The sequence below is a fragment of the Onychomys torridus genome, chromosome 13 (genome assembly GCF_903995425.1).
Source record: "Onychomys torridus chromosome 13, mOncTor1.1, whole genome shotgun sequence".
In the NCBI taxonomy this organism is placed as follows: domain Eukaryota; kingdom Metazoa; phylum Chordata; class Mammalia; order Rodentia; family Cricetidae; genus Onychomys; species Onychomys torridus.
Window position 1 is genome coordinate 50,221,421 of NC_050455.1, and position 12,085 is coordinate 50,233,505.

Here is a 12,085-nt window from a genome sequence, read left to right on the forward strand (position 1 = left end):
GGTTTACTTATGATATCTTAAACTATCATTCACTCTTTAATTTATTGATAGTCACAAGCAGAAGTCTTTTCAGATGTAGAAGTTAGCCTAAAGAATTGTCCTTTTCTCCTGGCCAGCCCCTATTTCTCTGAGGTGGCCAGGACCCCCTTTTTACCCCCCATATCTAACCCTCCAGCTCTAATCTCACTCAAACATACCCCTGGGGCTTCATACCGCTTGAGAGTGAATTCTCAGAAGAAAGTGCTGGCCTTTACAGCTATCTCAACAATTTGTTATTTCTGTCCCTAGGCACGTGCTGGCAGAGAACAGCCAAGAATCTGAGAAGGGAGCTGTGACGGGGCCTCCTACCTTGACAGGTGAAACACCTGATGTGGAAGTGGTTGTTGTGGACGCGGACCACTTCCCCTTTGCAGGTGTCTCCACAGCGGTAGCACTGGATGACATTGGAGCTGCCCCGGGGTTTGTAAGGATTCTGCTGGTAAGGAACTGTAAAAAGAAACAAGACATCACTGTCTAGGAAGTTCCACTTCTTTGAAAAGTCAGTCATAAGGTATCATAATCTTAACTAGAAGAATAAAAAGCAGGAAGGGTAGAAATGATCTCCCCACCAAACAAAAGTCCTCGGCACACTCTATGTGCCGAACTTAAGGTAGCACCAAGTGGCTCTGAGATGCGCCCAGGAGCCTCCTCCAACAGGCAGAGACTCAGGCATGCACACAGCCTTTCCTTGCAGCAACAGAAGGCAAAGTGCTGAACAGAGAGAAATGAAAGAGGAAAGAGAATGCGGCTATGTGCTGCATAAGGTCCGGGCCAAGGTCAGGTCCATGACAAGGGACCCTTGGCACCAGGAGGGAGATGGAAAGGCCCTATTGCCTGATGCTGCTCTGGTGGAGTGATGCTTTAGATGGAGGTGTCAGTTACGTGGGTGATACGGCTGTAAACAAATCCACTGCACTGCCAGTCTGGGGAAGCGGATACTGTCATGCATAGTACAGATACTTGACAATGATAACAAATGAGTGTAACTCATTCTGTGTTTCCTATACTATACTTTTTGTCATTTGTTACTGGATAGCCCAGCTCCTGAAACTGTGGGTCAAAGCTTCATATGGGGTCATGCAATGGAGCTGGGGAGGAGTGAAAAAAAAATCTGGCATGATAAAAAGATTTCTGAATATGCAGCAAAAAGATTAATATGAAATCAAATGTGTTGCGAATCAAGCTGTTCCTGGCAGTGCTCACCTGTGTTGCATTGTGGGACTTTCCTATAGCCTTGGTTTTGAAGACGCTATGGGCACTTTCCACTGCTCCTCTCTTCACTGGATGCAGTGCTAATGAGCACTGCCTCAGTCACCTTGGCTCAGACTTGAGACCACTCTATGCTCTGAACTACAGTGGTTTACTGATCTGCCAGGTTCTCTCCTCTCAGAGACATATAGTAGTTTAATTATGGAAAAACAAAGACTTCTGCTACTTTCTGACAGGTCTGAGCATGTAAGCAGCAAATAAATGTATCATTGGGTCGTATGGTGTTAGAATGCCTGATTTTAAAAACTGCTGTTTGAGCTGTTCACTTGAATCCCATAAGGAAATTGTTAAATCAATTTTGACTTTGGATTGAGGCAGAATTTCCAATGATTTCTGAAGCGGCTGCAACAATACCTTAGCAGTTTTATACAACATATTTATGCGAAGTGCCACTATCAACATTGGGCAGTGCTGTGGAATAATCCTCTGGTACACTGTAAAGATTTGTCACTTGAATTAGTTTAATAAAATGCTGATTGGCCAGTAGCCAGGTAGGAAGTATAGGCAGGGTGACCAAGCTAGGAATAATGGGAAGGAGAAGGGCAGAATCAAGAGTCTCCAGCCAGACACAGAGGGAACAGGAGATGAATGTGCTATGTTAGTAAAGATACTGCCACACGGCAGAGCGTAAATAAGGAACATAGGTTAACTTAAAATGTAAGAGCTATAGATCAACAGCTGTGGAGCCTACTTGGGACCAAACTAGGCCTGTTGCATACAGGAGACAGTTGTGTAGAGGGGCCCCTGGCAGTGGGATCAGGATCTATCCTCCTGTGCATGAGCTGGCTTTTTGGAGCTCATTACCTATGCTGGGATGTCTTGGACAGTCTTGGTGCATGGGAGGGGCTTGGTCCTGCCTCAGCTGAATGTACCAGGCTTTGCTGACTCCCTATGGGGGGGTCTTACCCTTTCAGAGAAGGGGGTGGATGGTGGGTGGTTGGCGGGAAGCTCGGAGGAGAAGAATAAGGATGAGAGGGAGGATCTGTGGTTGGTATGTAAAATGAATAAAAAAAAGTCTTAAATAAAAAAAATGTAAGAGCTAGTTAGTAATAAGTCTGAGCTATTGTCCAAGCATTTAAAATTAATATTAAACCTCTATGTTGGTTATTTGGGAGCAAGTGGTTGCTACAGGAAAAATGTCAGTTTATAGGACAGTGCTGGAGAGATCTATTCACTATTAATCTCCTGTTTATACCTGCTCACGATTACTTTTTGACATCTACTTTCCATGAGATGTAGTTAGTTTAACCACCCTAAAATCTTGGAATTGAATAATAGGTACCTGCCTAGATCACAAGACCTCAGGGTTGAAATGATATTTATAGCCATCTGATGCAACCTGATGAAGTAACTTTCCCTTTCTTGTAGGTAGCCTTAGTGGTCTTGGACAAAACATTATTCATTTCTTTTATTTCCACTCAAAGTGAGAGACACAGTTAAAAACCATCTGCTCACACTCTGTTAGCAGGTTCACACTTGTTCTGAAAACACCACTTAGGCATGTAGACTTCATGGATTATAATACGCTCGCTTGTACTATTGAACTACAAAGGGGATCTAAAGAGCACATCCTTTCAAGGTTCTTAACCTATGTGGTTGTCTGTTCACTGGCATTTGAATGCCTTCTAGGCACATGAAGGAGTACACATGGTGACTTGTTTGGCATTGGGATCCGAGTGGAAATTGTGTGCATTCCTTCCCTCAAGGAGCCAGTGTTCGATTTGCATATTGCCTTTCTCTTCACCTAGCTATGAGTAAAGAAGGTCTTGATGATGCCCAAGATGCTGGAGCCTGGATCCTTGCATATGCATCCCTCATGAGCAAGAACAAATCTTTGTTGTCATGGCCTCCAAGACTTAGTGTAGTACACCAAGACTGTCCTATCCGCTCCATCTGGCACCTGATATTTTCTCTCACTAAATTTGGTGTTACCCACATCATCCTCAAGCTAGTCATGGTCAGGAAGTCTATGATCTCTTCAATTTATCTCATTCACTCTTCTCTTTTTCAAGACAAGAGAACAGGGTTTCTAATTTTTCCCTACTTACAGGTGTCCTGAATTACAACTGTGCTGTAGAGCAATGGCCTGGCTGCTTATGCATAAAACTGGATTCTGAGAATTTTGGTAGCTAAGGTGGAAGAAAAATATCATTTAAAAAAAGTCAGTTTCACTAGCCTTGAACTCATAATTTTCCCGACTCTGCCTCTCAAGTGCTAAGATTATAGGTATCACCAAGACGCCTGGCTCAATTTCATAATCTATCTCTCATTACTCATTTTTCTTTTCTGTCTTAAATTGAAGACAGAAAAGATAAATCAAAGAAATGCCTTCATTAGCAGGTAAAGAAATCATTAACTCATTTAAATAAGTTAACATGGAAAAAAATGCATTAACTGCCCTGCCAAAGGCTGAGAAATGAGCCAGTGATTAGGAGTACTTGCTTGACCCACACCAGGCAGCTCACAACTTCCTATAACTTCAGCTGCAGAGAATCTGACATCCTCTTCTGGTATCTGTGTGCAACCCATGCATATGCCCACGAGTAGTGTGTGTGTGTGTGTGTGTGTGTGTGTGTGTGTGTGTGTGTGTGTGTGCCTGTCCTGGAAATGTTGACTGGAATCATGACCATCATGTCTCCACAGCTCAAAACAATTCTCCTCACCTAGAATATTTCATGAAGCATTCCCTTTTGTCCAATACATTTTCTTTCGTTTCTAATTTCTGCTCAGAGTCCCCTAGAAAACATTGCACTCCCTCCTCCTCCTCTCTGGCTCGTGAGAAAATAGAAATCGTGCTCATATGAGCAGCATGGTGGTATACCACTGCCAAGCCAAGCAAAGCTGCGAGCCTGAAAATGAAATAAGAACAAACAGTATAGCCATCCTCACCGTGAGGAAAGCTTGGAAGACTCTCAAATTCCCACCAGACCCGCAGCACACGTGCTCATCTACGGCCTTTTATTCAATCTGTCTTATAGTTCAAGAGCCATCATTCAAGGTCAATTTTTTTTTTTTTTTCTAATTTAGGGAAGTAGATTTGTGGACGTGATCCCCCATCAGAATTCAGTCTTGAGCCTGATCAAAAGAGATAAATTAGAGGAGGGTAGATGAGAAGAATAGGTCATTGTGGGCTGAAACTTAACCCTGCCCCTCCATCCCACCTCCAGGATGAGGATGCTGCTGTGAGGATGCTGTGTGTGGCCAAAGCCCCAGGAGTGTGTGATGTTTCTAAGTAGGTCATTAGCAGACATTCATGCACCCCTGTGAGAGTTCTTCCAGGTTGCTGAGAGAGTCTGATTATAAAATGGTGGTGTGACTTGATCTTACAGGTATTCTCAGATCCTTTTTTTTTTTTTTAAAAAATACTAGAGAGTGTCAACAAGACTCTGGAGGGTCAGGGATGCTGGGCTGAGATAGACCACATATGCACCTGCCTTGACAGCGATCTTGTTAGCAGTGAGATTTTGTATTTTAGGCTAATTAGATTAGGAACTGAACCTAACCTTATTCTTTGTGTAGATGTGTATAGGGATGTGTGAAAAACATGTCTCCCCCCCCCCTGCCCCCGTCTCTCCATGATGAGTAGCTCCTGTGAAATGCTTATTTATTTGGATTTTGATTTTAGTTGTGATGCCAGCAGACAGAACCTGGGGCTTTGCACATATGCGTCCAACAAGCTCTGTCACTGAACTCTCCCATACTCCAAATGCTGAGATATGACTTATTGTTTTCTTCTGGTTATCCCCAACCCCACCACCTTTTTAAACCTATAAAGTAGTGAGATGCACTCACATGACTTACCACATTTATCTCATGGGTAAAGGTCTTTTAGATTCCAAGTTGATTCACACAGAGATTTCCAAACTACCTCAGGTATGAGGAACCTGTCCTTGAGAGCATTATTTAAGGGTGGTGGCAAGCCTTATGGGACAGCAGTTCTGTTTACCTGTGATATAACCCTTGCATGGTATTATCAAGTGCAGGCAATACAGATTATGTGACGTGCTCTCGACATGCTTCCAGGGAACCTCTGGCATCTTTTAGCATCATTAGGTGAGAGTCATCGCTGTTATCAGCCCTTAGAAAGTGCGATCTAGTGGTGCATGCTGGGTGGGCTGGCAGAAACAGCCTCTATCTGCATTGTTCATATCATCTGCATTGTTCGGTATACTAGTCACCAGCCATAGGTAGTTGCTGGATGTTTGAAATGTGACTAGAAAGACTGAGAAACTGAATTTTGAATTAAACTTAATTTTAATTAATATAAGCTTACATACAAGTAGCCATATGTGGCCAGTGGCTACCTTCCTGGACCACGAAAGCAGCAGTTTCAAAAATATGACATGAGTCAGAAGAAAAGAAATTAAGCCTGGTTGAATTCTAGTAAATTATCTCACAGATACCACTTTTGACATAAACTATTCCCCCCTCTCTAGATAGAATCTCTCTCAATAGAATCTCTCTATGAAGTCCAGAGGTTAGCCTAGAACTCACAGAGATCCTCTCGACTCTGTCTCCTGAGTGCTAGGATTAAAGGTGTGCACCATCACACCTGGCCCAAATTATTCATTTTTATCCCCCCAAATTTTAAAGTTGTATTAAACAATTTGTAATTGGGACCAATTATACACACCCTCACACATCCTGAATTTAATCTCGAAACAAAAGATTCTCAGCTTTGTAAAAAGTACTGATTTTCTTGGGCTGGAGAGATGGCTCAGGGGTTAGGAGCACTGGCTGCTCTTCCAGAGGACCAGGGTTCCATTTCCAGCACCTATAGGTAGCCTGCAACCATCTGTAACTCCAGTTCCACAGAATCTGATGCCCTCTTCTGGTCTCCAGGGGCACTCCATGCACGTGGTACACAGATAAGTATAAAGGGACATACACATAAAAAAATCACATATTTGTATAGATATGCAAATGACATAATTTCTATTTTATGGCTGAAAAAAACCTTCATTGTGAGCCGGCGGTGGTGGCACACGCCTTTAATCCCAGCACTCGGGAGGCAGAGGCAGGTGGATCTCTGTGAGTTCGAGGCCAGCCTGGGCTACCAAGTGAGTTCCAGGAAAGGCGCAAAGCTACACAGGGAAACCCTGTCTCCAAAAAAAATTAAAAAACAAAACAAAACAAAACAAAACCCCTTAATTGTGTATCTATCTCACACTTTCTTTACCCATTCATCTGTTGATAGGCAGCTAGGTTGATTCTTTAACTTGGCTCTCGTGAACAGTTATTTGATAAACAATAGTGTGCAGACATGTCTGTTGTATGTCTACTTATATGCCTTCAAGTTCATACCGATGAGAAGTATGGCTGGATCATATAACATTCTAATTTTAGCTCTTGAAGAACCTCCATGCTGATTTGTATAGTGGCTGCAGTAATGTATGTCTCCACCAACTGTGTATGAGGGTCCCCCACTTGTCCTTGCCAGCATCTGCTTGTTTCCAATAAGTCTGATTGAGCATCCGATTCTGCACCTGTGTTTCCTCCCTGGCTATCTTTTTACCCTTTCATGGGCCTTTCTCTGAGAGGGCTGGGAGTGACCTGGGTTTTGTTTCCCTCTCTGCTGGTACCTAGTTTTCTAATTTTGGATAAATCATATGACTTCTCTAGCCTCAGCTCTGTTCTTGGCCACCACACATCTTAGACAACATGATTTATAAGGCTCGCTCCAATTAACAAATGGTTTTGCCTTTGTGGTCTGCTCCTGGGTTTCTCCTCTTCTACACTGGATCTCCTCTACTAAATGGTCTTACATCTAAACTAGACTCTGTTTTATGTGATCAGATTTATTAGTCTCTTTAAAAGCAGATAATGGCACCGTTTCCCTCATAAGCATTACAACTGAAGTTATGTTCTTTCTACCCATGGGCCACCTGTACAATCTTTTCTTCCTTCTCCCCAAGGGTCTCTTGACCTTGGAGATAAAAATGTTCTCATATTTTAATATAGTGTCTTTAGAATACTCTTGAAAAAGCAGAGGCACCTATGCTATGCTGGAGTATAATTAAAAGAGCAACAAAACTGACTGGGAGACAGCCTAACAGCTTGAATAATTGGCTAGATGTGTAATAAAAACAGCAGAGTTTCTGGTAGCAAGGTGAAACATCCAGCAGGGAACCCACTGCTTCAGCAATGAGCTGGCGATGGCCTGGGGCCCAGAGAAATGCACACCTAGGCGGGGTGCAGGGTACAGCAGCTGCCACATGCAGCTAGCTGACTTCATTAGAACCCAAAGTACCCTGAGTGTGTTCTCAAGTACTAGCTAAGTACCAAGGAGACCCAAGTGTGGATTCCGGCACTTTGTCGGTACAAAGTGGTAGTGTGAAAGGTTAAGGAGGTTTGCATAGGAATGGATCTGGTACCGCACAATGGGATGCTGGGTTTGATTTCAGAGTTGAAACAGTCTTGTTGGCATGATCTAGTTCCCTAAGACGAACCCAGAGAGACACTAATCTCCGCACTAGAAGAGGAAAAGCACAGGGCACATTTGGATGCTGGGGTGGCCTGGCCTTTGGATTAGTCTTCTAACTTGATTGCTGTGTGACTCAGCAAGTTGTAAAACCGAGCCCTCAATTTCCCTATCTTTAGAATGGGAATAACTTGTATTTAGTAACTTAAATTGTGCTCAGGGTACTCTTTGACAAATTATTTAGGCTCAGAAAGCAGTAACTAATTTCAAAGACCTTATCTTGAATCCATTGTAGAAATTCTTCTGAAATTACTCATATCAGCCAGTCACTGAACCTAGCTCAGACAGTTCTCTAATCCATGTTGGGCAAATCCAGCAAGGGTTCCTTTCTGTCCCTTCCTGGTGGCTGTCAAAATAAAGCTATTGGTTGCTGACCACTAGCCATCTTGAGCAACCTCTTCCTTCTCTGGGGGTCTCTGTTTAAGGCTCTCTGTGGGCTGCAGAAGAATGTATGAATTGGGCACTTCCCGCTGCAGGAATGAGACAAGATGAATCTGGTGCTATGTATTTTGAGCACACCTGTTGTTTCCAAAGAGAGAGTCTGGGTTTTGGTAGTGTGTGCTTATTTAGAATAAATGAGTGATTTTCAGGTTTTGATGACCTCAGAAGGCCATGTCTGTGTCATGACAACAATGCCCAGAGCTTTGGAGCAGAAAGGGGCTGAGAGGTCATACATATGCACTGGCTTGGGAGCTGCTTGGAAGCCCCCATGAGGGTGAGGACCATGCTTTGGTCTACCAGTTTTCCCTCAGCACCAAGCATGTAGTACATGTTCATCTCACCATGCTGCCATTTCCTTCTCATTTGATGGATGAATAAGAGAAGGACCGAACAGATTCACGGAACCACTGAACAAATGAATAAGCTGAGACCTGGGGGAGAGGGGTTTGTCAAACTTGCACAAATTATGGAGGCCTGCCTCCGAGTGCAAGGATGTCTGTTTTAGAGCAATTGGATCAGAGTAGGCAAACCCAGAGGTCAGCTGGGCTGGCCCAGAGCCCAGGTCATAGGAAGATAGTCAGAGAGTTTACAAAGCGTGAACTTATCCTAAGCCACTGAGGTCTAGTGCTGCATAGGTGGCCAGGGTCAGTTTCCAAGATTTAGAAGGAAGCCTAGGGTGAAGCAGGATGGTAAACAGAAGTAGAGTTTGCTAGGGAAATAGACAAAATTCAGGGGGATTCCTCTCTGTCAGGACGTCAGCTCAAGAAGCTGCACATGTCCTCCCAAGGAGTTTCTGTCACTCAAAGAGGAAGACCGCTCCCCTTGTTTTATAGATGACGAAACTGAGGGACAGAGAACAAGGCTAGGTACTCAAGGTCACACTGTTAATAAAAGGCCAGCCAGTCTGACTGAGACCCATGCTCTGACCACAGTGGTGGTCTGCGGGCAGGGGCTTTTCTGGAGGAGCGCTGGGGATGGGCAGCTGAGAGGACATCTAGCTGTGGCCATTTATTTACCTAAAAGTCATTTAGAAAAGATCCAGAAATGAAGACTGGAGGATCTGAGAGAACAGAGTAGGACTCATGCCATTCAGGACCCTTAACAGAGGACGAAGAAGCCATGATAATCGGATGACCGAACACCCTAACTGTCATGACAGAACTCTCATCCAGTGACTGGTGGAAGCAGATGCAGAGATCCACGGCCAAGCCCCAGGTGGAGCTCCAGGACTCCAACCAGTGAGGGAGAGGAGGGATTCTATGAGCAAGAGATATAGGGACCGTGATTGGAAAAAGCACAGGGACAAATAGCCAAACTAGCAGAAACACATGAACTATGAACCAATAGCTGAGGAGCCCCCTTGGAACTGGACCAGGCCCTCTGGATACATGAGACAGTCGAGTAGCTTGAACTATTTAGGAGGCCCCCAGGCAGTGGGACCGGGACCTGTCCTTAGTGCATGAGCTGGCTTTTTGAAGCCTGGGGCCTATGATGAGACACTCTGCTCAGCCTGGAAGGAAGGGACTGGATCTACTTCAACAGAATCTACCAGGCTGGGCTGAATCCCCAGGGGAGACCTTGCCTTGGAGGAGGTGGGAATGGGGGGTGGATTGGGAGGGAAGACTGGGGGGGGGGAGGAGGGAGGACAGGGGTATCCATGGTTGATATGTAAAGTTAAATTAATTATAAAATAAAAATATTTATTAAAAAAATAAGCCATGTTGACTGTTCTCAGGCCAGGGTACTTCAGCCCTGAGCAGTTTCCCTGGCACAGGCTGAGAGGGCTTGGCAGGTGTGCATACTGGTCCTCAAGAGAGACAAACTCTGTGGGGGCTGGCATCTCTAGCTGGGCGGAGGTCTGAGTCTCTCCGTTCCCCAGGTCTCCCTACAGATGGTCCTGGCCTGGCTGTAGTTTCCCATGTCAGCAGGTTGAGAGCACAGTCTGATGCACATGAGGCCTCTTGAAAGGTAACAGAATGCCCTCTGCAGCCCCGCTGCCAGGCTCATCAGCACACTTCCCAGTCATGGCCGCCTTCTTCCAGAGAGTGTTGTTGGTACATATGTCAGAGCAGCAAGCTCTTGGCCAGACAGGTTGCCTGCGTCTGACAACTGCTGTCACAGACAGCTCCAGCAGAAGGACATGGGTTCGACCTGAAATGGGCTTCATGGCAGTGAACATCGTGAGCGAGGAGGCACAAGTGGCTGCCACACACTCAGGGACACACTGATTTCTCACAGTGTCCCCCCACCCCACCCTGCTCTACTTGAATTAGGTCTCTCTCTATATATAGACATCTGTTTCTCTTTTGCTAAGAGTGGAAACCCTGTTTGAGTCACTCTGCCCCTTCCTGCCTCCCCTCCCACCCTGTCTGCTGTTGACTCTGCCTTGTGTCCATGGGCTCTATCCAGAGGGCTGGCACTGGGTTCCGGTCTAAGGACTCAGTGCCTTTTCCTTTCTTGTCCACTGAGCCCCCTCCCTGCCCCCAGGCAGAGGAATAATCCTGCTAGCTCCCAGACAGGAATTCTCTCTGTCCTCCCTAAGTCACACTTTGTGTTGACCATTTGAAGTGGTGGCAAAGCCCTTCTGTTCTTCTGAGGGCACAGGCTTTGGGAAATCTAAAGCCAGGAAACTTCTCGGTCAGCCCTGCTTTCTGCGGCCCTTCCTGACCCCGAGGCCTTATTCACTGAATGGGGGGAAGGCGCCAACCTTCAGGGCTACAGAGATATTGTTTGGCCATCTTGGGTTTTACCAACCTGCCATCCGAAGCTGTGTAAGCATGGCTGGGAACAGGCAAGGAAGATGGGTGGACAAAGGGAGACTGTACTAGGTCTCTGCCAGACTTTTTTTTTTCTTTCTTTCTATTTTGGAGAGGGCTCCCAGCTCTCTTATCCCTCATGTCCTTCACAAGCACCCAGTTAGTAGCATGGAGAAGCCTGGAAAGTGTATATAAAGTGGCTAACATTAATTGTGCAATCATCACGTGCCAAACCTGCGCTAAGTGCTTCGCAGCCATCATATCGGTCATCACTTGGTTTAACCACCCACGAGACAGACACCGCAGGGAATTCCAAGGCCCAGAGGGGATAATTAACATGACTGAAGTCATCCAGAGAAAGGCTGGAGCTGAGTGTGCTAGGCATCAGTAGGCGCAGGAGAGGCCCACCCTTCTCTTTTGTCCTCCCTCTTCAGTAGGGTGTTCTCAGCAGTATCTCCTGTCCAGAGCATCCCAAAAGAAAGGGAAGTGCCCTTTTCCCTGCCGAATCATCAGGACTTCGGGCCTGCCTGGGCATCCTCAACAAGGAGAACGTGGCTGTCTCTCTTTAGCCTGGCAGCCTCCTTTTTCCAGGATCACTTCACAGCTTATCTGAAAAAATACCATTCAGGTTTTGTCTGGGGTCCTGGGAACCATGTTGGAAAATGGAGGCACTCAGGAAGTTAGCAGCTGTCTTTGTGCTGAAGGACTCAGTGCCCTGGCCCTTGAGCCAGAGGCTTCAATATTTATACAACGTTTGCTTCCTGAGACCCCGGCAGGCCATCATGCTCCCATGCACTGTAGAGAAATCCCGGGAATATCAGCTAGCAAACTGGTTCCCCTGGATTCAAAGGTTTTCTCATTAGAGTGGAGGGACTGAGAAACATCTAATTTTCTAGAAATACCTAGAGGTTTCTAAGCTCCTCCCTTCTCCCCCAACATAGAAAGCAAATATATTCTGTCCTGGCAGTTATTCAGGGAATTTCCCTGGACCAGTTGGATGTGCCTCCCAGACATGCCTTATTTGGTGGCCTGGTGTTTGAGTTTAAGGTCTTACAGATCACCATGGCTCCCCTTCTTCCCTTTTCCTTAGCTATGATCA

General features: G+C 45.5%; 1 protein-coding gene across 9 annotated transcripts in view; it reads right to left on the bottom strand.

The window, feature by feature from the left end:
* Ablim3 (actin binding LIM protein family member 3) overlaps positions 1 to 12,085 on the bottom strand; it is a 116,375-nt gene that overhangs the window by 72,627 nt on the left and 31,663 nt on the right. For all 9 annotated transcript variants that reach the window (XM_036204688.1, XM_036204684.1, XM_036204693.1 and 6 more), the window contains one exon: positions 349 to 486. In XM_036204688.1, the coding sequence (XP_036060581.1) occupies positions 349 to 486 (138 nt within the window). The remainder of the gene's footprint in view (positions 1 to 348; positions 487 to 12,085) is intronic.